The 27869-nt window shown below is 40.7% G+C and overlaps 1 protein-coding gene across 1 annotated transcript; it reads left to right on the plus strand.

Moving 5' to 3' along the window:
• The first annotated feature begins 1286 nt into the window (after positions 1-1286).
• LOC123667468 (tyrosine-protein kinase-like otk) lies at positions 1287-27688 on the plus strand. The gene is made up of 18 exons (XM_045601363.1): positions 1287-1343; positions 1389-1416; positions 2002-2117; positions 3333-3483; positions 4301-4444; positions 4929-4974; positions 6040-6170; positions 6541-6663; positions 7282-7413; positions 8089-8196; positions 10880-11013; positions 11528-11656; positions 22148-22344; positions 23585-23696; positions 24728-24823; positions 25550-25675; positions 26198-26338; positions 27624-27688. Exons 1-17 carry the CDS (start codon positions 1287-1289, stop codon positions 26333-26335), a joined length of 1968 nt encoding a protein of 655 aa, XP_045457319.1. The 3' UTR covers positions 26336-26338; positions 27624-27688.
• Positions 27689-27869: the final 181 nt, after the last annotated feature.

A 27869-nucleotide genomic window follows, 5' to 3' on the forward strand; every position in this document is an offset into this window, starting at 1 on the left:
GCGTTAGTCCGTATTTAAGACGCTACACTCAGAAGGCCATCGTTTCTTGTTTCTTTTCCACCGCCAAAAATTGCATAAAAAATATATATAACAAATAAAATGTGGCAAAAAATTTGTCACTGGTTAGTGGATAAATTAGAGAGAAAATAAAAAAATGTTGTAATTATTGTTTAATATGACAGAAATATTATAATCCTTTATTTATTTTTATTAATACATTTACTCCAAATTTTGTTTGTTTCGATGACTTTTATTGATTGGTGATTTCTGGTCGTATAATTAAAAGAATATAAATTACTAGAATAATTGAAGTTTTTAAACACTATTGCACAGTTTTGTAATTTATTTTGTGCAAAAATAGTCAGTAGTCAGTTTTTAAACTGTTCAGTATACGCTCGTTAGTTGTCATTTTTTTTCTCTGTACCAAAAACCTTTAAACGTAACGAGCACAGTTGAGCTTCGACAACTTTTTCTAGTACACTATTATCAACTGCGGACGAAACCGTAACAAATTACAGCGAAGTGCTTTCATTTCAATTTGTGAAAAGAAATTATAAAAATCAAAAATCCCGTAACACATGGTTACCCTACAAAGGGCAAGTCAAGAATACTCCGTTTGATGTAGCCGACGTAGCGTTAACGTTTATGTTTACACACGTTCTGTACTCGCAGTAACCGAACCGACGACCCTTGTTTAGGTACGACTTTTTTTTTTTACTCCGCTTATTAACGGCTGCACCTAGTACAAAACGCGACTTTGTTTTTGAAATTTTCAACGAAGCCTTCCGTTGGAAATGGTAGGTGTCAGGTGAGATAAAATCGCAAATACTTTACATAACTTACTTAAATAAGATTGGGGGGAAGACTGGAACATAGCCGACCCAATGGCAAAAACGAATAGCTTATAGGCTTAACAAAGACGTACACATATGTGGTTTAGTTTGCTATATGATTTCACAGATTTCAAGTTTAAAGTGTTACATTATATTTAGTATATTTCAACAGAGTCAAAAGTTTTATGACGTTCCAAATCTCCGTATCTATTTTATTTATAACTAGTCTGATGCACTCAGTTTTAGACTGAAGGATATTATTATTTTTTTAATCTAAAATATATGTTTTTTAGATCCACGTAAATTATTATTCTTCGTGTTGTAATTTGAGTAGGAATTCCAAGTTTATATACAACTACATAAGATTTTGATCTTTTAATTGTACAAATAGAATTATGTAAATGTATAATTATACAAAATTAAATATATATATATTTTTTTCAGAATCTCATCATGGCGCCCATCATGTACGAGCTCATAAGCATAGCAGACGACACAGGGCCGCAACCGGTAAATTTATTTGCTTTTTTATAACTAGACATATTTTATGACAAGTATCAAAATGACATGCAGCAACATCGTCGTAAGTACGAGTGTGTAGGATTTAAAAAAAGAATTCTTTTATTTCTTTATAAAACAATGTAATAAGCCAATTATCATTAGTTTGTTCGTTATCCGATACACTCTGAAACTAAATCGATTGTAATAATTCATTTTGGAAGTAATGAAAGCAAAAAACCAAGAAAATTCAGAAATGATAGACTATAAAACACAGTTGTTATAGAATGATAGTCATATGTTAACGCAGGAAAAACCCCAAGTAACTAGTTGCATTGAAATATTTATTTAAGAAACTTTTTTCCCTTGACTTCTAATTAAATTACAATAGAATATATAGAAAATTATTTAATTAAAGAAATGGTTACAAATATTGGCTTATCCCTCTTGAGAGAATCTATTTTGTCAATCAAAAAAAATGTGTTAAAATTGAAATTATTTATTCTAAACAAAAATCAATCGAGATAAAATGCTTTTTAAATAAATGATGTTTTATTTTTAATTAATAATAAATTTATTCAAGCACGTACGTGGGTACTTTATAAATAAAGATAAACAAAAACACTACTGCCATCTTTAGGTCGTTACTATAACTAAGTTTTACTGATAGATGGCGTTCTCCGTTTTGAACCTGAACCATACAGCAAGAAGTTGTTACCGAATAGCTCTGGCAAGATACACTGTAAAGTTGCCGGTGGAGCCTCGCCAACAGTTACGTGGTATTTAGTAAGTATTCTATTTTTTTAATCTGCTCGGTCCTCTCACTGGTTCGATTCTTTATCGTGATAAGTACTTGTATTCCGGTCTAGATGTATGCCCTTGTGGGTCTCCCCACCCTGCCTCAGAGAGCACGTTTAGCTGTTGGTTTCGGTTGTTATCATAGTCACCTGTATTGATTGTTACTCATAGTAGGAATTATACTTATTCGTCAAGTCGCAGTGGAGCAGCATCGTGGATTAAGCTCCGACCATTCTCGTACATAGAAAAAAAGAATAGAGTGTGCTTAAGACCGCAAGGCAGAAGGGTACACTCGGCGGTCCCGAGGTCACCCGATCGAGTATTTCACCACAGAGTGTGACGGATCAACCTAACTTACTACCTACGAACTACCTACGTGCGGTGCGCCAAAATTAGTTTTCACTTCACAAAGGTCTATATCCAGCAATGTGATGTTACAGGCTGAGTCACTCACTCAAAAATAAATTATATTTTTCTTGTTGATTGCTAAAGATCTTTTTCATAACCCTTCTAAGACAAGCTTTGTCCAGCCATGCGTTATTTGACGTTGGTGTAGACCGAGTCCTACGTATTGTCTTCTTAAAGTGCCATTTCCTTGCGAAGGTTGGCAATCATTAGGGCGATTTCAACTTTTGAGACCGCTGCTCTTAACAGTGATCTTGTACTCTTCCCGAACCACTGGCGCAAGTTCTTTAGCCACGATATCCTTCTGCGGCCAGGCCTCCTTCTACCTGCTACTTTCCCCTGAATGATAAGTTGAAGGAGTTCATATTTTTTGGTGTTGCGCATGTATGTTTTGAGTTTTTTGTATATTTTACAACAATATTTTGACTGTTGCGTAAGAAGTATTCAAAACCTCCCAATCGTTTTGCTTTAATGGAATACCTTGTCAGTTGTCATATAACCACGTTCGGCGACTTACTCTGTTTGCAATGATGGGATGCAGTTCGAGGTTGATGCGAAAGTCATAATTCGAGCACTGACTCTGCTTAATGGTGTGCTGGCGTAAGATTCAACTTTAGACTTAGTTTTTTCAACGCCTGCTGTGTTTCGCAGAGCGGTAAAGCGGTATAATGAGACCAAAGATTCGATATAACCGAAAATTTGTAAACGCATTAGATTATTAGGATCTGTAAGGTTTACAATATTATTAAGTGCAAGTAAATAAATAAAATTAAACCTAATCACAACTTTTTATTCCAGAATGACTTGGACCCTCTACCGGAAGGCGTGACGTCATCGAACGGGACTCTGATGATATCAGAAGCAAAGAAGAGTCACTCCGGTAACTACACATGTAAAGCTTCAGACGGCGATCAGAATATCACTGCGACAATTACATTGGACGTTGTCGGTAAGCGTGTTGAATATTAATTTTGATAATATATTCATTAAGAAGGTTAGCGACTTTTGGCAAAACATTCCTGAATTTTCCGTGCAAAAAGTTTGAACTTCGACTGCAGATTTTTATCAATTGTTCCTCCAAAACAAACATTCTAAAACTACCCTCGTAAAAAAACCTCATATATATTCCCTAACCTTCTAAAAAGACTAAAGGTTACAGCAGTAAGAATATAGCCACCCCCTCTCTTCCCGTGGGTGTCGTAAGAGGCGGCTGAGGGATGACACGGTTCCACTACCACCTTGGAACTTAAAAAGCCGACCGATGGCGGGATAACCATCCAACTGCTGGCTTTGAAATACACAGACCGAAGACGAGCAGCAGCGTCTTCGGTGCGAGGAAGCCAACCTTGCGGTCACCAACCCGCCTGCCCAGCGTGGTGACTATGGGCAAAACACATGAGTTCACGCCATTTTTCTCGCGAACTTGTGGAGGCCTATGTCTAGCAGTGGACTGTATTAGGCTGAAGTGATGATGAATCTTCAAAAAAATACTATCAAAACTCAGTACCAAAGTTTGCAAAATTTGTTACCCAAAAATTAAAGGGCTAAGGGGGCAAGAGAACATGAGGCAAAATTTAGAGTTAATTTAGTAAATGTAAGCCTACTGCATTTTAATAATTGCGAAAACCTTCCTGGGGATATCAGCGTGTTTTAAAGAACATTTTCGGACATTCCATTCCTTTTGACATATGCCTACATTTTTAAGACAATTGATGGTACAGTAAAATTATAACAATGTAAGTAATATTGTATGTATGTTTGTCTAGTGGCACCAAAGGTGGTCGAGCCGATAGCCGGTCAACAGGTACACGTGTCTGTAGGTCAGAATGTGTCTCTCAACTGTGTGGCTACTGGAGACCCAGCTCCCACTACACATTGGGACAGGAATCGCACTGTCTTACTTCAATTACGTAAGTACTTTTCTAATAATATTCCAATTACTTAATTGATTGATTGATTGGAAATGGTCGGAGTTTCATCCACCACGCTGCTCCACTGCGGGTCGGTGGATATATTCCCTACTACGAGTAACGATCGCTATCATCTGTTTATAATAACCGGGATCGACTACTTAACGTATTCTCCGAGACACGGTGGGGAGACCCACAAAGACAGACAACCAGACCGGAAAGAAATATTTGTACAAATAGAAATATCTATCCCGAGCGGGAATCGAATCAGCACACACGCGCCACTACACCGGAGAAAGTTCCAATTACTAAGTTATAACAATTCTTTATAGTTGGCTAGAAATTATCCACTAGAAGGTTAAGAACATCTGATCTAGAGGTTACACTGACGATAAATTATGGAATTATATCAGATAACTGATAAATAATTATAAATATATATTTTTTTTATATATATAACGTAATGTATTTACTTCTTTTTCAGAAGAGGGCGTCGACATCGAAGGCGGTGCTAACGCTTCCAATTCAAGGTTAGAATTATGAAAAATATATAGCGTACATTAGTCGTCTTGAATGAACTTATACTCATTACATCCAGATAAATTATATTTAGGAATAATCAAAATTAATGATTCCGCCAAAACAATCACACTCGCTATTGTATTAAAAGATAATATTAAAGAATTAAGTTTTGATAAATATCATTTTATTTATTTATTTAACTGGAAAAGAAAAAAAAATTATTACAAAAATAAATTCTCTCTCTGCTGTGTGGCTACGGCACTAAAGAATTTAGCCACCCCCTCTCTTCCCGTTTCCCGGGTGTCGTAAGAGGCGACTAAGGGATAACAAGGTTCCACAACCACCTTGGAACTTAAGAAGCCGACCGATGGCGGGATAACCATTCAACTGCTGGCTTTGAAATACACACGCCGAAGACGGGCAGCAGCGTCTTCGGTGCGACAAAGCCAGTACTGCGGTCACCAACCCGCCTGCCCAGCGTGGTGACTATGGGCAAATCACATGAGTTCACGTTATTTTTGGCGTCAACTTGTGGAGGCCTATGTCCAGCAGTGGACTGTATAGGCTGTTATGATTGATTGAAATTCTCTCTTATTCTCATTATGTATATCAATATCTATTTGATATCTCTTTCTATTGTAATATATCTTGTATTAATTATGTAGGGAACGAAAATGCATCATGTTTGCATACATAATGTTTTATTTACAAATTATATAGATAATTAAGATAATTACGCTGCTGCCTACCGTTACGATGCATATTTTCTTCTTTCTAAAGTTTGTCTGGAAGAGATCGCTACTAAGCGATAAGAACGCCCTTGTACATTACCCTCTCTATGTGTAAATAATTATTTTATCTAAATCTTTCCTGAGTGGTGTGCAATAAAGTATATTCTATCTATCTATATCTTTTTTTCTTTTTATTATCTGATAACCCTAAATAAATATCACTTTGATTATAAATGTACTTATATAACTGAAAAGAAAAACATTTGGTACTATAGCTATCTCTTTTACTCTTACCCAAATCCATATCTAACATCTCTTTCTAATAGCAAATTTACTTTCCAGGCTACTTCTCCTTAACAACGGGACATTACTAATACGTAATACTAAAGAAGAGGACTCGGATAGATATGCTTGCACTGCTGGTAGCATCGCTGGTTTTGATAGGAAAGAACTGGAGCTGATAGTACACCCTGGTAAGTTGATTAATATATATACATATATATCTAATATATAAAATTCTCGTGTCATGGTGTTAAACATTGAACTCCTCCGAAACGGCTCGACCGATTTTAATAAAATTTTGTGGGCATATCGGGTAGGTCTGAGAATCGGCCAACATCTATTTTTCATACCCCTAAGTTTATAAGGGAGGGTGGGGATTAAGCTGGTTAATAATATATATATGGCAAAGAAACGTTTGCGGGGTCAGCTAGGTGTATATATATATATATATATATATATATATATATGATTATTTGATGACATTTAAAGTTTATTAATCTGTAAATACTTACTAAATTAGTAATTTATTTTGTTTACTAGAAGGCGAATTACCCCCTCAAGAGTCGACGGGCGTAGCCGGGAAGGCGGTCCTAGTATCTATATCGGTCGCAGGCGCTTATATGATACTAGTGCTAGCTCTTATGCTGTACTGTCGACGACGACGTTTGCAACGGAGGCAGAGAGGTAATTTATAATATTTAATATTATTTTTTTGAAGTAAAACTTCACTATCTATGCTTGACTTGGGGAGTAAGCTGGTGAATGCGTGACGAGAGCGTTGCGAAAAGTGTGATCGGGCGAGGCGAACGGAAGTTGAGATGGAGATATAAGTTAGTGAAGATAGAAGGAGAGTTACGTTTCGTAAGTTTTACTTCAGTCGTGTGGTCGAAAGCACACTCCTTGTTTTCAAGTTTGTTTAATACTCCAACTGTATAAGCTAATAATCGTTCCGACATAAAAATTAATAATTGTACTTATTTTCGAATAAAAAGAAGTGGTAAATCTTAAGTAATAAATAAAAGTAGAATCGAATTGAAAACCTTCCCCTTTTTCCAATAAGCTAAAATATACAACATTGAATATACAACTAACATGTTGTTATTAAATTTTCGCGTTTGTGGTAAATATTTTAGTAAAACTTAATAAACAGATATTTACCTTTCTCCCCTCTCTTCCCCATTCCCATGCCTTAAGTATTATAGATGTGAAACGTAACAGGAAATGTTGACAATCCAAATAATTTCTATGTATTTGTGATATACTTGTAAGTTTTATAATGAATTCATATTTCTTTTTATTTAGGAGAAAAGATGGAACTAGAAATGGCAGAAGGCAGAGAGAAGTTAGTAGAAGAGGGAGAAGATAAACAGAAGGTGACGGTTAACGGTGCGCCTGCGCAGAACGGTAGACTATTGCCGCATGATAAGGATAGCGGTAATTTACTGATTTTATTTTTGTTTTTACAAAGGTCTCAAACATGCGTATGGTCCACCACCTAAAGGTAAGCGGATACCGTAGATTATGGACGCCAACAACACCATGAACGTCGCTGTTTTGCCGACCATACCCCCCACCCTCCTCAAGAGCTCTCCACCTTATTGACACAGGAACACAACACTAGCTATTTAGCTGTGTGTATGTGTGTGCGTGCGTGTGTGTGTGCGTGTGTGCGTGTGCATGCGTGTGTGTGTGTGTGTGTGTGTATTTTCGTGGTTTTAAAAATTTTCTAATGTAGAACCTCATTGGTAATCTTAAAACTAAATTCAAAATTGCAAATCGATATGATCTAGTTATAAGTTATAAATATGTATAAATATGGTAGCGGGTTAATAAACAAAAGACACCTGCCTACAGTACACTTAGTAAATGTCCTTAAACTGTGCAAAGGCGTTACTCTCCTATGAAAAAGAAGTTTTTGGGCTATATTCAGTGACGTAGCGAGCTTAACTGGCATCCGGGGCACAATAAGTTTTTAGCCCAGACCAGCCATTTGAAAACCATATATGTCCACCAATATTTTGTTTTGCGGACCATTTACCATCCCTTTGTGAGATAGCGCCCGGGGCATACGATGATGATGTAATGGAATTTTTCTACTTTCGTTTCTAGGTGCTGATAATTCCGAGGTATCGGGAATATCGCGGGCCTCCAAGAAATCAGGTCAATACGACCAACTCACAGTACCTAGGACTCTGATAACCGAACAGATTACTTTGGGTGAGTATATTTTTATATAGGGCAGTGGTTCCTAACCTTTCAGTGGCGAGGAATCGCAGAATGTCTGTTTTGCTAGGGACCACAAACTGTTTGGGGGTTTTTTCTAAATTTCTGGGGTATTTAATTATTTCGAATGCTTCCATGGATAAACATTGATTTACAGACTAAAGGTTTAGAAACGCTGATATAAGGGTGTCTGTCCCTTAAAAGGAAATTCCTCCTCCCCCTTGTTCATCTCCCCTGTAGGTGTTACAGATTGCATTTCGCATGAAAACTACATTCTTAGCACTTTTTTTTAAAGTCGTATCAAAAGTAATCTCATAGTAATATTCTCTGCTAGAGTCTACTGCATGAAGCCGTCCACTAAATTAAAAATATTAATTAAAATTTGTACATTAATACTGATTGTCGCATGTTGCACAAATAATAGTGTACATATTCGAATCAGAGAAATAATTAAATTATTTATAATAATAATAATAATAATAATAATAATCATTTATTTCAGAAAAAATCCATAATAAAAATTAAATTAAATTAAATTAGGTGTTAGTAACAAATAGACTTCAAATAAAATAAAACAAAAAGAGGGTTAGTAACAATTACATTATATAAATTAAATTAAACTAAATTAAAATTTGTGGTTTCCGGTGAGCGGAACAACATAAAATTTTGTTTAGATTCAAAATAATTACATACCAATTTTATATACAGGGTTACAGAAAAAGTCGACCTAGATCCGTTAAGGGCGTGTAGTACACACCATTTCTGAATGATTTCACTATGGAACCCCCCATCCTAAACTTAACCGTTTTCGAGATATTCGAGTTTTAATTTTTTTTATGAAATTGCCCAATTTTTCGGCTATTGAACTGAATATTTTGAATTTTTTTGACTCTTATGATTATTTGTTTGGTTTTTTAGATGAAGAATGAGATGCTTAATGACCTCAATGACTAAAATTGCACATAAGTTAACTAAATAGGTCGTTGTAGACGATCGAAACTTAAGAAAATAAGTACAAATTATAAAAAAATATTTTTCTTTTCTGGATATCTCAAAAAATTATTATGGCACTTGCTCTGCAGATGTGCTTAAAAACATCTACATTTTATCAGCTATCCAACGAGGTATAACACTCTAGGTTATTTATTAACCTCAAAGGTGAAACTTAGTTTCTAAGGCTACATGGTGGTCAGAATAAATAGCGCTTATTTAATTAATTTGACTTAAGATCAGCATCATCATCATTACAAGATCGTCGGTGATTGTAGTAAGCTAAATGAAACAATAAATCAGTTCAAAATAACATTTATTCACCTAATGTTTTTGAAGTTCATGTTCCACGTTTCCACCTCTATTTCGCACACATTTTCTCATTCTTTTACGTAGTCCACTTTTCACTACACCAATGGTTAATGTTCTTCTTATGTCGTCTTATGAGAACTTCCACTGACGATATGGAGTTGGGCTCACTGTAAACGAGGCTCTTCATGTGCCCACATACATAAAAATCCATGGGGGTCAAGTCGGGACATCTGGCTGGCCAGGGTAAAGGCCCACCTCGTCCAATCCATTTGTTAGGATAGTTAATGTCCCTAACGCTTCTTCTGAAATGAGCAGGGCAGCCATCATGTTGAAACCACATGTCCCGCAGTAATTTTAATGGGAGATCATCTAGAAGGTCACCTAAGTCACCTCATAAGAAATTTTCATAAGTATCACCATTCAGATCTTGTTTTTGCACATTATTTTTCTCACTCACACCTGCATAAATCTTAAGTTGTCTCGCTCACACGCACCGGATTAACTTGAAGGACAATAGCCGACCCGTTAGACCTACTACCTGAACCTTTTCAACTATGTTTTTTTCTATGAGTTTAAATACGACCCTAGGTTGTTATACCTCATTGGATAGCTGATAAAACGTAGATGTTCTTAAGCACATCTGCAGAGCAAGTGCCATAATAATTTTTTGATATATCCAGAAAAGAAAAATATTTTTTTATAATTTGTACTTATTTTCTTAAGTTTCGATCGTCTACAACGACCTATTTAGTTAACTTACGTGCAATTTTAGTCATAAAGGTCATTAAGCATCTCATTCTTCATGTAAAAAACCAAAAATATAATCATAAGAGTCAAAAAAATTCAAAATATTCAATTCAATAGCCTAAAAATTGGGCATTTTCATAAAAAAAATTAAAACTCGAATATCTCGAAAACGGTTAAGTTTAGGATGGGGGGTTCCATAGTGAAATCATTCAGAAATGGTGTGTACTATACGCTCTTAACGGATCTAGGTCGACTTTTCCTGTAACCCTGTATAACTAGCCGACCAGTGCCCACTTCGTTGGCCGTTAATTATTTATGTGATGCAAATGTATACTAAATTTTTCATCTCGCTCGCATTTCTCCGACTTGATTTACATATACTATTATTTTTCACTGAATTTTTTGTTCAATAACCATAAAATATAACCTATACCACTTCTGAATAGTGTAGCTTTCTGAGTGAAAGAATTTTCATGATCGGATCAGTATTATTGCGAAGATTACCCCCTACATACAAAGTTATAAACTTTACCTCTTTATAATATCAATATAGATATTTTTGTTTCAATAAGTAATACATAATTTCTTTCTATTTCTATTTTTTTGTAATTTATTTATTTTTAATCAGGTCGAGGCGAATTCGGAGACGTAATGTTAGGTAAAATAGACATAAGTCAAGTTCGGAAGCTACGGAACAAGGACGAGGACGGCGAACCTCAACTTAAACCTGTGCTTGTTAAAGTTCTCACCACGAAGGATGAGGTAAGATATACATTTTAAAAAAATCGAGTGTGCTTTAGACCACACGACTGAATTAAAACTTACGAAACGTAACTTTTCTCTTTTTCTATATATCTTCACTAACTTATATCTTCCACTCAACTTCCGTTCGCCTTGCTCGATCACACATTTTGTGAAGCTCTCGTAAAGGATACACCAGCTTACTCCCTAAGTAAAGCGTGCCTAACTAAAAAAGTTTTACTTCAAAAAGTGATTACAAAATATTTTTCTAACATGCTGTTTACTAACATCTAATAAGTAACTTAATTTTAAACAGAACGCACTTACACATGATAAAAGTTTTTGACACATTGTATGATACGAATATATCCAAAAGTACTGCGTAACTTTTTTCTTGTGAAATATAAATTTTTTGATAGTTTACAAAAACGAAAAAAATATATATTAGGTTTTATTACGATCTGTGTGTTCTGACAATCAAAAACAATGATCTAAAAATTGCTCAAAATAAAATAAAAAATCTCGATGCTTCTAGGTACAGTTAGCGGAATTCCGACGTCAGTTAGACTTGTTCAGTAGAATTCGTCACGAGCACCTCGCACGTCTTATCGGCCTGTGTAACGAAGCGGAACCACACTATATGTTGCTTGAACATACTGACTGGGTGAGTTTAATTACATGTTACTCGATTTAGTATCACATTTACCTAATTTTCATAGTAAAACTTTTAGTTAAAGGCGTAGTAAATAATAATGTCTTGAATGGTGAATATTATTGGAGGTTAAAAAAGCTAAATGTGGGTTTTACTCGAGCGTGATATAATATAAAGTTAAAAAATTTTTATGCCCTTTTAGTGGTGAGGACGGCATATCACAAAGAAATAGGTACTCGAGTGTGTCAGATATTAATTTGCCTGTTTGCGTGGTAGGTGTGACCGTTCGAAGTAATAATTTTTTTAAACCGTCAGATTAAGGAATTTCCTCCACATAATTGTAAGATTTTGGGTCAGTATGATGAGAACAGTAGGATGATGACGCGCTTGTTAAGAAAAAGAAAGTAAAATATAAATAATAAACAATTTATAATATATTCATACTTTATTAATCTAAGAATTATTAACTGATCAGTGAAATTAAATACTTTTATCTTTAAGAAGCGTATAATGAATTAAATATCTTGTAACAATTTATCACTAATATTATTACATAAGTACTTATTCATTATAATTATATGTATACCATAACTAATACATAATAATACTTATCTTTTTCCCCGAGAGCTCCGCACCGGTCGACGTGTCAAACAAGAAATCCCCAATCGAGTCCGAACACTCGTTTTATAGACGACGACAAAAAAGTATAGTCCTACCCACATGTTATATTATCAAATACTACATTTCTTTATTCACACTTTAGTATACACCAAACAAGAAATAAAATAAACAAGCAACATTAACAATAATCATGTGGAACAACTCTATAGACATACATACATTCCTATATAGATAGATACATTATAAATTAACTATTTCATTACTTAATACAAAATAATCTGACACGCTCGAGTTATTTTAACTGAAATAGGGCACAGCAGAGAATTACTCGCTCAAAATCTGTAGCAGTCCGACTAGGCAAGTACTTTGACTTTCATCACATCACAGCTAAATAGTACTTTCAAGCAGTGTTGCAGGAGTACTTCACAAGGTGCAAGGGTACCTCCATTATGTTATTCTGATGCGCTCGAAAAACTACCGAAATCCTCGGTATGGCTCTCCTACCATAATCATAGTCTGGCCATATTTTTTATTTTATTTGGTTAGGTCGGCAAACAAGCATACGACTTTTGAGGGTGTGAATAAGCTGGTGAGACACCCTTCTCAGTTTGAGAAAAAGATCTGGCCGTCCACGTTGTGTTCGTACGAAAAAGGCGATCAAAGCAGTAAGGGAAAGAATTCGAAGAAATCCTGTCCAAAAGCAAAAGATTTTATCTCGGGAGATGAAGATAGCACCTAGAATCATGTCGCGTATTTTAAAAGAAGACTTAGGACTTGCAGCTTATAAGAGACGTACTGGCCATTTCTTAACTGATCATGTAAAAAAGCATAGGGTGTTAAAATCAAAACAACTACTTAAGCGGTACACAAAGGGAGGTCACAAAGAGAATTTTTTTTCAATTGAGCAATATTTTAACAAAATGATCTATTCCTAATCAACAGAGTACAACCTGTGACATTATCCGACTTCAGTGATGGTTTGGTGGGGTATTAGCTATGAAGAAGTGACTGAGCCATATTTTTTGTGAAAAAGGTATCAAAACATCGGCAAAAGTGTATCAAGATAATATTCTTGAGAAGGTAGTTAAGCCCAAAATGGTCATTCAATAAACCAAGAATGGTCCATTCAGCAGAGAAGGTAGTTAAGCCCAAAATGGTCATTCAATAAACCAAGAATGGTCCATTCAGCAAGACTCGGCGTCGGGTCATAAAGCTCAATCCACCCAAGGTTAGAAACCAACGTTCCGGACTTCATCAGAGTTGAAGACTGCCCGTCATATAGTCCCGATCTTAATCCGCTAGATTATGATTTATGGTCAGTTTTAGAGAGTACGGCTTCCTCTAAATGCCATGATAATTTGGAGTTCCTAAAACAATCCATACCATTGGCAGTGAAGAATTTTCCCATGCAAATAGTGCGTGCTTCTATTGGTAACTGGCATCAACTTTTGAAGGACTGTATTGTAGCCAAAGGAGACCAATTCGGATTAGCTTTATATATTTTTAATGGTTTTATATTAATCTATTAATCGAACACACTGAAATAAATAAATGTTAAGTTTATAATAGAAAATATGTTTTTTCTTTCTAACAATATTTAGGGCAAGACCTTTCTAACGATATTTATAAAAATCTCGTGTGAGTCCGGATATATGTCCGAACTAATCTCCGAAACTACTGGACCGATTTTAATTAAATTTTGCAGAGATATGTAACTTTGTCCAACTTAAAATTGCTTTGCTGTGTGGTTACGGCATTAAGGAATATAGCCACCCCCTCTCTTCCCGTGGGTGTCGTAAGAGGCGACTAAGGGATAACACAGTTCCACAACCACCTTGGAACTTAAAAAGCCGACCGATGGCGGGATAACCATCCAACTGCTGGCTTTGAAATACACAGGCCGAAGACGGGTAGCAGCGTCTTCGGTGCAACGAAGCCAGCCCTGCGGTCACCAATCTGCCTACCCAGCGTAGTGACTATGGGCAAAACCCATGAGTTCACGCCATTCTTAGCGTGAGCTTGTGGAAGCCTATGTCCAGTAGTGGACTGCGAAAGGCTGATGTGATGGTGATGATGATGATGATGATGACTACCACCTTGGAACTGTTAAAGCCAACCGATGTCAGGATAACCATCCAACTGCTGGTTTCCAAATACACAGGCCGAAGACGGGCAGCAGCGTCTTTGGTGCGACTAAGCCAGCCCTGTAGTCACCAACCCGCCTGCCCAACGTGGTTACTATGGGCAAAAAACCATTAGTTCGCGCCAAGAATTTCGGCCCTCAGTTCCCGGAAGCGCCACTATTCCCGGCTACGGTAGCGGTCGTGATAACGGGGGGGGGGGGTAGAGGGTGCTAAACATCACCGGGTTACGGGACGCTGCCAACCAATACTACACCTGGCGACGTTTAATGGATGCTGTCTACGGCTGAACCATCACCTCACCGAACTTGAAGTAGAACTAAGTCACATTAAGTGTAGAGAGGTAGAGTGGTAGAGCTAGATTCCCTGAAAAGGGAGCAACTAAGAGCCAAACGTCGCATCAGAAATGCTGCACCCTGCAGAAGGGCTGGCGTCATCGAAGAATACGTACGGGCCAAGGAAAAATATAAACAGGCGGCAGACGAAGCAGCCACTCAGAGCTGGAAAGACTTCTGCACGGCACAGGACCGTGAAAGCGTGTGGGACGGCATCTACAGAATCATCAGGAAGACCTCTCGTAGACACGAGGACGCATTGCTAAGGAACGAATCAGGCGAAACACTGTCACCAGAACAGTCGGCTAAACTCCTAGCAAAAACGTTCTACCCTGACGACTCTGTAGAGACCGAAACCGCCCATCACAAACAGATCCGAGAGGCCGTAGAAGGCAGAACTCCCGCGGAGTTAGAAGATCTGTCCGACGACGACCCGCCGTTTACGGCCGCAGAGCTGGAACAGGTTCTTTTGAGCCAAAATCCCAAAAAAGCTCCAGGCCCAGACGGGTTAACGTCGGATATATGCGCGGCGGCAATAAACTGCAACAGGGAGTTATTCCTAGCGCTGGCGAACAAATGCCTATCGCTGTCCCACTTCCCCAAGCAGTGGAAAGTCGCCCACGTACGCATCCTCCGCAAACCAGCCAAAGAGGACTACACCCACCCGAAGTCCTATAGACCTATAGGACTCCTGTCAATCCTAGGAAAGACAGTTGAGAAAATGCTTATAGGTAGACTTCAGTGGAGACTCTTCCCCACGCTGCACCGAAGCCAGTACGGATTCATGCCACAGAGGGGAACGGAAGACGCCCTCTACGATCTCGTCGAGCATATCAGGCAAGAAATTAAGTCCAAGAAGATAGTACTTCTGGTATCGCTTGACATAGAGGGCGCTTTCGACAATGCATGGTGGCCGGCTCTCAAAAAACAGCTAGTGGACAAGCATTGCCCGAGAAACCTATACGCTATGGTCGCCTCATACCTCCAGGACCGAAAGGTCATCGTAAATTACGCCAGAGCGACCAGTGAAAAGGAGACCACGAAGGGTTGTGTCCAAGGATCCATTGGCGGGCCGACCTTCTGGAACCTCATACTGGATTCGCTTCTGAGAGAGATCAGCGCGATGGGAGTTTACTGTCAGGCCTTTGCGGACGACGTTGTCCTCGTTTTCTCCAGCCAAAAAACCAGCAACCTACAGACCTCAGCCGAAACCACCTTAGCGGCCGTACAAGAGTGGGGTATACGTAATAAGCTGAGCTTCGCCGCGCACAAAACCAATGCGATGGTGCTCACTAAAAAACTCAAATACGACACCCCCATAATCCATATGTCCGGCACTCGACTGAGGCTTGTAGATAAAATAAAACTGCTGGGGCTCATTTTGGACTCAAAGCTCACTTTCAACGCGCACGTATCCGCCGTATGTAAAAAAGCGGCGGACATTTATAAACAGCTTGCGCGCGCGGCGAGAGTGAGTTGGGGTCTGAATGGGGAGATCGTACGGACCATATATGTGGCGGTGATAGAGCCCATCGTTCTGTACGCAGCGAGCGTATGGTCCCCTGCAGCAGAGAAGCTATCGATAAGGAAGCAGCTAGACTCACTGCAGAGAGGATTTGCACAAAAAATGTGCAGGGCGTACAGAACGGTGTCTCTGACATCGGCACTAGTCCTCACCGGCCTGCTCCCGTTAGACCTTCGCGTTCGAGAGGCGGCCATACTATTCAAAACCAAAAAAGGCCACAGCACGGATCTTCTTCCACCGGGAAGAGAGCTAGAGCGCAGGGTGGGACCAATGCAAAATCCCCACCCTTCCCTACTCATGACAACAGAGTACGAGCGCTTAGAGAATCTGAACCCCGAAGTCCTTGAAGAACACAACATCGTCGGGCCCCTCATCTTTACCGACGGTAGTAAAATAGAGGGTAAAGTAGGAGCCGCCCTCACATGATGGGACCAAGGCAGGGAAGTAAGATACTCTACTTTCCGGTTAGAGCCGCACAACACTGTCTTTCAATCGGAGATGTACGCACTCTTCAGAGCCGTGGACATGGCAAAAACCTCAAAGTCACGCTCCATTAACATCCTGAGCGACTCGAGGTCATCTTTAGATCTGCTGAGGAGCCCCTCAGTGACTCACCCTCTGGCCCTGGAAATGAAGAGTCGAATCAGACAGCTCCGGGAGGAGAATAAGACAGTGCGGTTCTTTTGGTTGAGGGCCCATGTTGGAACACCGGGCAATGAGAGAGCGGACGGGTTGGCCAAAAAAGCGGCCTTGACAAAAAAGACGGCACCTGACTACGACAGAGTACCCGTCTCGTATGTCAGAAGGCAGATCAGGAAAGAGACTGTCAGGATGTGGCAGGAAAGATACAATTCTTCGGAGACGGGCTCGGTCACGAAAATATTCCTACCGGATGTAAAGACCGCTTGCAGGCTGGTAAGGAAATCGGCACCAACAGCTGTCGACACAAAAATTCTGACCGGCCACGGAGGATTTGCGGCGTATCTCCACAGATTCCACCTCACTGACAGTCCTTCGTGTATCTGCGATCCGAATTGTGAGGAGACAGTTCTGCATGTTATACTGGACTGTCCGAGATTTAGTAAGGATAGGCTGGATCTGGAACTCAAACTCCAGACCAAACTTGAGCAGACCTCGCTCCATACCATCCTGGAGAGCGAAACAAACAGAACTGTCTTCCTCACATTCGCGAGAAAGGCCGTCAATATAGCCACAAAAAGGAACAGCACGACCGCTCCACCACCTGCTGTAATACCCACGCAGAGCGCTAACACCGTCGTCCACGCAACACACACACACGCAACACACGCCCAAACACACAACGCACAACCACAAACACAACAAAACTGTGTCCAACAAGCCACCCAGAGTAACAGCTCAACGGGTCCGCGGATGACTCCTGGCCGCACCCTTCTGGGTCAAATAACAAAGGCCATGCCCTCCTCGCTGCAGAAGCTGTTCAGGAATAGAGCCGACCAAAACGCACCTCCGCAACCGACCCACAGCGGGATGACACAATCCTCGCTTAGCGAAGGGAACGGAAGCGAAGAAGTGGGAATTAAAACCAGATGCGTGGCTCTGTTCATGGACAGCGAAGTAGAGAGGATGGGAATAAGTTTCTGTCGTTCCGAAGGACGCGATCGGCTGGCGATTTCGCCGGGGCTCGCTTTACTGTTAAAGGGTAGCACGCAAAAGACAAGTATAAAGCGCACTAAAATCACAGCGCTATCGCAAGAACGGGAGGGCGACTCGACCTACCGTCTGGTGCGTTTGAACAACAAATGCAACGCGTTGTTCGAGTGGGGAGAGACGTCCCCCTTCGCGCAGTCTAGTGTGTGGCTACGCCGGTTGAGCGAGACCCCCGGTGGAGTCCCCAAAAGAATTAGCGTGGATTCGATGAGGGTCGGATATGATAGAGGTGACGTATCTGATAGGTACGGTTGCCTAATGGCCTCCAAGTACAGTGAGGTCATAGTCTACGAAGACAGGGGGGAGGATCTCGGATATCTAAGACCGAAATCCATAACACCGACACCTCCTGCATCTCCGGCTGTCGACGAGTCCACGCTCAGCGGCTCGGAGCGCCTACAGCAACGGATCGAGACCCAGAAGGCAGAGCGAATTAAGGCAAAGGCTGCACCTGAACTGAGCTCGATGCCACTGGCGACCTTTATCCACGCAACCATCTCCCCAAAACCAGGCAAGCTCCCGCATCACCTCTCTCCCAAAAAGACTGGACAGGGTGAGCGGCAATCGGCGGCGCTGAGCAGGTTCACCAGAGACAGTAGTCCGAGGCACCCGGAGGCGTCACCGGCCGCTCGTACTAAGGCCGACATGGGACATGTAACACCGCCGAGACTTCGACCTGCGACCACACCGCTACAACATGCGGAGAACGCCCTAATCGAGTTCCTGGCGATAATAAAGGCAAACCGCGAGGTAAGCCTTGCCACCTGCAAAAAGATCATGCAAGCCTACCAGTATGATCACCAAAGATTACTGGAGGTGGAACTCGAGGAAGCCGAAGCGGCCATATACAACAGTGAAACCCGACAAACACTCAAGGGCAAGATGTCGGGTAGGTATATGGCAGCGTATAACAGCACTGCAGGCTTCGTGAGCGCAGTCGAGTCGGAGGGGAATGACGAGGAGCCACAAACCTTCGAAACACCTGAAGGGGACCCAGTGGTGGTAGTGGCCAGATGCACGAAGGTAATGCTGGGAGACCGGATGCTACGGATGGCGAAAACCATCTCAGGCGACCGGGACGGCTTACTGACCGTGCCCTGGGAACTACCATCACTGGAGTGGATAAACGGGGTACCGGGATGCGGCAAGACAACTCGCATAGTCGGGGACTTCGATGAGGACACGGAGGTCGTGATTACGACCACAGTCGAGGCGGCCAAAGACTTGAAAGAAAAACTGGCGCACCGCTACGGCAACAAAGCCAAGCAAAAGGTGCGCACTATGGCCTCCGTACTAGTTAATGGTTTCAAAGAGGGCTCAAAAATCAACCGCCTAACGGTGGACGAGGCCCTCATGAACCACTTCGGAGCCATAGTAATGGCCGCCCGACTATCGGGAGCACAGAAGGTGGTCCTCATCGGAGACATAAACCAGCTGCCGTACATCGACAGGGACAACCTGTTCGAAATGCGGTACTGCAGACCAACCCAGATAACAACCATCTCGTGCGAGTTGTCATGCACGCATCGTAATCCCAAAGACGTCGCCCTTGCCATCAGCGAAGTTTATAAGGACGTGTACAGCTCAAGCTCAAAGATCCGATCTTTGCGAGTGGAGAGCCTCACGGGCGCGCGTATTCCTGCAGGAAGAGACCGGACCTTATACCTGGTCTTTACGCAAGAGGAGAAGAGGTTGCTGACTGACCAGGGATACGGATCCGGGGAGGGATCGCGCGTCTTAACCATCCACGAGGCGCAGGGCCAGACCTACGAGGACGTCATAGTCCTCCAGACGAAGACGAGGAGGCTCAGGATTCACGACAGCGTTTCGCACGCTGTAGTCGCGGTGACTAGACACACCAACACCTGTGTCTATTACACCGACGACAGGGACGACGCAATTGGTCGCTTTGTGGCGAGGGCAGTGGAGACCACGGACAAGGAAATACTCGAGCACAGTCTCAAGATGGCGATTCATCATAGAGACGCAGCCGTCACTGAGAGTGTGCTCGATATGTTGAAAACTTTTGGCGTGTGAAGAAATTTGTTTCAGTAAAGAAATAGGGTGTACATAAACATATAAAGTTAGTGTTAAATTAAATAGTATTAATTACATATTACAAAACGTGTGCAAAATAATTTTACATGTGTACCAAATTAATTAGGATAAATTATATAATATTGACTACAAAAAAAAAAAAAAAAAAAAAAAAAAAAAGTCTTACTAACAGTAACCTAGGCTAAGTGTATATTGTAAGTAGGCCAGCAGGCCATAAGTGTATATATAAGGTAACTAGGACATAAGTGTACATATACGGTAACTAGTATATAAGTGTAAATATAAACTTAGATAATAAAACTGACAGTAGGAATACAAAAAATATATAATATATAGTAATTAATATATATAGAAGTAAATTTAGTATAACTTTAAATTTTTGGTCGGTGGACTCACGTAGGATTAGAGATACTAAGTCTAGTTTAATTAGTCCTCTAAGTTGCATGTGTAAGTACCAAGTTATAGAAACTAACAAACTAATATTGGAATAATAAAAGCACGGGCATTATGAGCCCGTGGATATATAAAAAAAAAAAAAAAAAAAAAAAGTCACATTAAGTGGAGCATACTGAAGTTATCTGAAGTTTGAACAGAGGGTGAGGACACGATGATGCTGGATTCCGGACACTTGTTCTACTTCCGTGAAGGTGATGTGCTTTCCCAAGGTGCCTTAGGTTTTCTGGTCCACACGACTCTCACTAACAACGTTGTGGAAGTCAGCAGTGTGTCGACCCGGGTAGCGTACCTTGTACTTACAGTTACTGGACAGGTACTCCCCGAAAATAATACAGGTATAAAATGGTAAGTGGAAAATAGTAAAGGTATAAAATAATTTAATATATGCGCCGACCTTGACACACTGACGATGAAGTCGAAGCCTTGTATGACGGTATTAGAAGAGCCATACATGGCACTACTTCGGCCTCCTACAACGTTGTTACGAGAGACGACGATACGACTTAGCTAAAGTAGAAGTACAAGACACAGTGAATCGAAAATCGAACCACACGGATTAGGGTGCAGGAATCGCAGGGCGGCAGATTCTCGTCAACTTCTTCGAAGCGGAAGGACTCTTCTTGATGAATTCATTTTTTTTTTTTTTTTTTTTTGAGAGGAAGCCTAAAAGGCGGTGACGACGGCAAAGCTCTGATACTATGACGAGGTACGAGATAGATTTCATCATACTAGATAAAAGGCATATATTCAGAGGTGTCCAAGTAGTTAATAGGCTTAACACTAAAAGCGACCACCAGTTATGCCTAGGTTTAACACCGAAAGCGACAACCAGTTAGCCTCTGAAAAGAGCGGGCCCCTTTAATGAAATGTACTGTCCGACCTACGCTACCCCAAATACTATGTGGCTTTAAGCAGTTCCAAGTGAAGTTCCAAATGGAACTCCAAAAGTCCAAAGTTTTCTCTTTCCAAAGTTTCAGACCATTGGGGAGTAGCCTTCTTGCCAAGCTCAAAACATCGGATGGCAGAACCGTTTCCTCTCGCCCTCAGATCCTAGAAGGGGTCAAGAAATTTTATGGACAGCTATACTCGTCGAGCGCACCCAAGCTTGAGACTTGGGACACCTGAGATGCACGTGCAGCATTGCATTAAAGATTCCGCAATGCTTAAAGATAAAAGTCTTCGAGAAATGTGTGACACTGACGAGGGGATAGTTAACGGGCTATGTTTGGGGTCTGTCTCAAAAAAAAGGATTAGAAATGAGAGCGTGAGAACGAAAGTAACCGACATAGCTCACACAATTAGCAAGTTGAAGTGGCAGTGGGCTGGTCACCTGTGTCGCAGGACCGATGGCCGCTGGAGCAGACGTGTCCTGGAGTGGTGACCTCGTGTTGTCAAACGCAGTGTGGGACGTATTCCGGTCCGCTGGACCGATGATCTACGTACGATTGCCGGTGGCGGCTGAATGAGGATAACAGGAAACCGGGATGTTTGGTGCGAACTTGGGGAGGCCTATGTTCAGCCACTGATAGACATAGGACTGCGATAGGCTGAAGTGTCCAACTTAAAACATAGGCTGTATTTTATTTCGATCAATGATCGCGGTATTTCTATAGCAAAATTAAAAAAATATGGCGGGACAGAGTTTGCCAAGTCAGTAAGTTGGTACATATATTCTCAGGGCGACCTCAAAAGCTTCCTGATCGCGACCCGCACGCCGGAAGAGAATGCTGAGTACATCGCGCGCGTGGGCGCGGCGCACGGCCCGCCGCCGCGGGACACGCGCGCCGTCCCGCTGGCGCCCGCGCACCGCCTCGCGCTCGCCGGACACCTCGCCGCCGCCGCCGCGCGCCTGGCGCACAAGCGGCTCACGCACAGGTGCACACCGCACACACACACTACACACCGCACACACACTACACACCGCACACACACACTACACACCGCACACACACTACACACCACACACACACACTACACACCGCACACACACTACACACCACACACACACACTACACACCGCACACACACTACACACCACACACACACACTACACACCGCACACACACTACACACCACACACACACACTACACACCGCACACACACTACACACCACACACACACACTACACACCACACACACACACTACACACCGCACACACACTACACACCACACACACACACTACACACCGCACACACACTACACACCACACACACACACTACACACCGCACACACACTACACACCACACACACACACTACACACCGCACACACACTACACACCACACACACACACTACACACCGCACACACACTACACACCACACACACACACTACACACCACACACACACACTACACACCGCACACACACTACACACCACACACACACACTACACACCACACACACACACTACACACCGCACACACACTACACACCACACACACACACTACACACCGCACACACACTACACACCACACACACATACTACACACCGCACACACACTACACACCACACACACACACTACACACCACACACACACACTACACACCGCACGCACACACTACACACCGCACACACACAACACACCGCACACACACACAACATACCGCACAAACACACAACATACCGTACACATACACTACACAACGCACACAAACTACACTCCGCACCACCACACACCGCACTCACACCGCACCACTCCACCCCACACCCCACCACTCTACCACACACCGCACCACTCCACCACACACACACACGCAACCACACACATCCTCACCACCACATTACCACCATACACTATCACACAATGCTGCTTGTCACAGCAACATAGCACGTAAACATATGACACTGACAATAATCAATTGACGTCTAGTGTTACTCGACAAATAAATAAATCGTATTTTGTCCTACTTTCAATAGACTATAAAACGAAAGGGGGGTATAAAAAAATGTTTCAACGTAATAAACACTAGCTTTAAACATGGTTTAACCAAATGCGACTGCGAATCACCATTCGAATTGTGTCAAACTTCAATAAACGGTGTTATAATTATTTTCTCACGGCAATTGAAGCAAAAATATAATATTAAGCTAACCTACTTCTTCCACAGGGACATAGCGGCCCGTAACTGTGTGATAACGTCGAAGCTTCAACTGAAGCTTTCGTTCCCGGCGCTCACTCGCGGACCTAATTCTCACGAGTATTACAAACTACACGATCAGGTAAACCCCAAAAAGCAACCAAGTAGACTTAGAGTAAATATAACTGTTTGTACAAAACTTAACAATTTACTTAAAATACGCTTACAAACTATTTTCAATTGTTAGAAATATTTATAAATACCGATTTAAAAAATTTTTGGGTGTCTTTACAGATAACTCATTTCATTATTGAATAGCGTCTGGCTATTTTATAAATAGCGTCAGAATATTGTGCTATTAGCGGCAGACTATTGTGTAAATAGCGTCAGAATATTGTACTATTAGCGGCAGACTATTGTGTAAATAGCGTCAGAATATTGTACTATTAGTGTCAGGCTATTGTGTAAATAGCGTCAGAATATTATACTATTAGCGTCAGGCTATTGTGTAAATAGCGTCAGAATATTGTGCTATTAGCGGCAGGCTATTGTTTAAATAGCGTCAGAATATTGTCCTATTAGCGTCATGCTATTGTGTAAACAGCGTCAGGCTATTGTGTAAATAGCGTCAGAATATTGTCCTATTAGCGTCAGGCTATTTTTTAAATAGCGTCAGAATATTGTTCTATTAGCGTCATGCTATTATGTAAATAGCGTCAGAATATTGTACTATTAGCGTCAGGCTATTGTATAAATAGCGTCAGAATATTGTGCTATTAGCGGCAGGCTATTGTGTAAATAGCATCAGAATATTGTACTATTAGCGTCAGGCTATTGTATAAATAGCGTCAGAATATTGTCCTATTAGCATCAGGCTATTGTGTAAATAGCATCAGAATATTGGGCTATTAGCATAAGGTTATTGTGTAAATAGTCTCAGGCTATTGTATAATTAGCGTCAAAATATTGTATAAGTTATAACGTAATTGCTTCCGCTCCGGTGGTGTAGGACTGATTCCCAAACCAAATTTATGTGTAATGAATGCTACATCGCACATTTATTTTAATCAGCTATCACCTATAATATTGTCGATAGTCATCAAGTTACCCACCATAGGGACAGCGGCCGTGTTTGTTGAAAATATTTAAATAAAAATCATATCTCCGCTACAGGTAATACCGCTCCGCTGGCTACCTTTCGAAGCTGTGATGGAGGGCGAGTACTCCACCAAGTCGGATGTTTACATGTTCGCTGCTACTATATGGGAGGTGAGTTACTTGTTATTATGTGAATGTGATAAAAACATATTACTACAAGGTCGGCACACAAGCGTACGAATCACCTGATGGTAAGCGATTACCGAAGCCTTTAGACGCCTGCAACACCAGAATTATCGCAAGTGTGTTGCCGACTTTACCCCTGACCCTTACCTAGAACTCTGGTCACACAGTCTATTACTGTGCCAAACTTATTGAAACTAAATGGACTAATGGATTAAGTAAATTAAATTAATATTTATCATAACTCGAAGCTAACTGAATTATAATAATGGGTGAATCTAAGTGCTTTTTACTAAATTGTTGACTCGTAAAAGATGGACAGTCTGGTGTAGTGGTGCGTGTGCCGTGTAGGTGACTAAAACCGCCAGATTGCGGGTTCAATTTCTCATTCAGTCAGTTCCGGGATATTTGTACAAATATTTGTGTAAGGTTTGATTGTCTGTCCTTGTGGGTCTCCCCACTGTACCTCGGAGAACACGCTAGCTGCAGGTCCCGGTTGTTATCATGTACACCTGATAGCGATGGCTACTCGTAGTAGTAAATATAATACATATACCCGCCAACCCGCAGTGGAGCAGCACGATGGTTTACTCTTCTACTCCGACCCTTCTCCTACATGGAGAAAAAGGCCTATGCCCAGCAGTGGGATGTTATATGCTGAATCGATAAAAGATGTACAATGACACTGTACGAATTATGCCTTCTCTTTTACAGATATATACTAAAGCGGAAATGCCATTCGCAAAACTAAACGACAACTCCGTGCTCGAAAGACTGAAAAGCAACACGCTTGAGTGGAGTATACCAGAGTCGATGCCCGAGCGACTTGCTGCTTTACTTGTAAGTAGAACTTAAACATTACTTAAGGTTTTGTGGATTTTTTGTAAGAATTTATTGAGAAACGTAATGCTAAAACTATTTATAATTTTTAAAGTGTTTTTTGGATTTCAATTTTTATTGGATTTCAAACAATTTTCGATTCGTACATAAAATTAAATATTTTATACTGGCTGTGCCCGCGACTTTGTTCGTTTGGAATACTTTATAGACAGCAGTTTTGGATATATTTTCCACCACATCTAAATTGAATAAACCGTTTCTGAGATTAGCGTGCACAAACGCACAAACAAACAGACAATATTTCTAACATTCATTGATTTGGGTGCTACTCGTATTTGATAAAGTTCCCAATAATATTTTTTCTCATATATCTTCCATGTACAGACAGCGATCCGTTACATTTTTATTATATGTATTGATGATGCTGGTGATAATATCCAAGACAATATGTATATGTATATATGTGTATATATATATATATATATATATCTTTCTTCAAAATACATCTCAAATATTTTTCAGAAACGTGCGTGGAGCAGATCGCCGACCGATCGTCCTCAATTCACTGATATATCAGAAGAAATTAATACAATCATACAGGAAATGACTTCAGAAAACGCCTCCCAACACTCACAAGACAAAATCGAGCAAGACCTCTAAACATAACACGTGGTTCAATAAGTCCCGAGACTAAGTACTAAAAAAAGGTCTTTTTTTATAAAATTAGTTTTTATTCATCAACATAGTCTCCTCCAAGAGCGATACAGTCCCTCCAACGCTTTTCTAACTTTTCTATCCCATGTGTGTAGAACGATTTGTCTTTGGCTTCAAAATAAGCCTCCGTTGCTGCGATAACTTCACTATTTGAGTCAAATTTCTTACCCTGAAGCATTTTTTTAACAGCCAGTAATCGCTGGGGGCCAAGTCTGGCGAATAAGGGGGATGAGGAAGCAATTCGAAGCCCAATTCGTTAATTTTGGCCATCGTTCTCACGGACTTGTGACAAGGCGCGTTGTCCTGGTGAAACACCACTTTCTTTTTGTTCATGTGAGGCCGTTTATCCGCAATTTCGTACTTCAATCGCTCCAATAAGCACATGTAATAGTCACTATTTATATTTTGCCCCTTTTCAAGGTAGTCGATGAAAAGTATTCCATGCACATCCCAAAATATAGACGCCATAACCTTACCAGCCGATTTCTGAGTCTTTGGACGCTTCGGGCGGCTTTCACCAGCCGCTCTCCACTCCGCTGCCTGCCGGTTGGATTCCGGAGTGAAATGGTATATCCAGGTTTCATCCATTGTTACATACCGACGTAAAATCCTTTTTATTATGATTCATCAGCGCCAAACATCGCTCTGAATCATTGATACGTTGTTCCTTTTGATTAGTTGTAAGCAAACGCGGCACCCACTTAGAAAAAAGCTTTTTCATGGCCAAATTTTTATGTAAAATAGTGAAAACACTACCAGCTGAAATCTTCACTATCTCGGCTATCTCTCGCACTTTTACCTTCCGATCTTCTAATACGATTTTGAGGACTTGGTTAATATTTTGTTGAGTCACTGCTTCATTTGGACGGCCTGAGCGTTCCCCATCATTGGTGTCCATGCGACCGCGTTTGAAGTCGGCATACCACCGACAAATGGTTGCTTTAGAGGGAGCTGATCCTGCATAACATTTTATGAGCCATTGCTGTGCTTCAACGGTATTTTTTCCTATTAAAAAACAATGTTTTATCAACACGCGAAACTCGTTTTTTTCCATTGTATCGAAATTACAACCGTAGCGTCACTTAAATGTTTCAAAATCAATAATTTTATTGTTCCATTTTTAAAAATTTGACACATATTCTTGTATTGATAGCCAGTACTTTTTAAAAATCAAAAGAGTTTTTAATATATGCGCCATTTCCAGGTTAGTCTCGGGACTTATTGAACGATCTAGTAAAGTACGTAAACATACAAAAAAAAAATGTTGAAAATGTCTAAATTTACACATCCATTTTGAATATTAACTAAAAGACTTAAACTTAATCTCAAAAATTTTGATATAATTTTTTTTTTCGTGTAAACAACGAAAATATTTATTCGATGAAATTAAAACTTTTCTAAATTTTGTAAATAGTATATTGATAATATTTAATAAGGAAATGAAATAACGTGATACATACGCAAGTATAATAATTTCACC

Source organism: Melitaea cinxia, chromosome 28, assembly GCF_905220565.1.
Source record: "Melitaea cinxia chromosome 28, ilMelCinx1.1, whole genome shotgun sequence".
NCBI lineage: Eukaryota > Metazoa > Arthropoda > Insecta > Lepidoptera > Nymphalidae > Melitaea > Melitaea cinxia.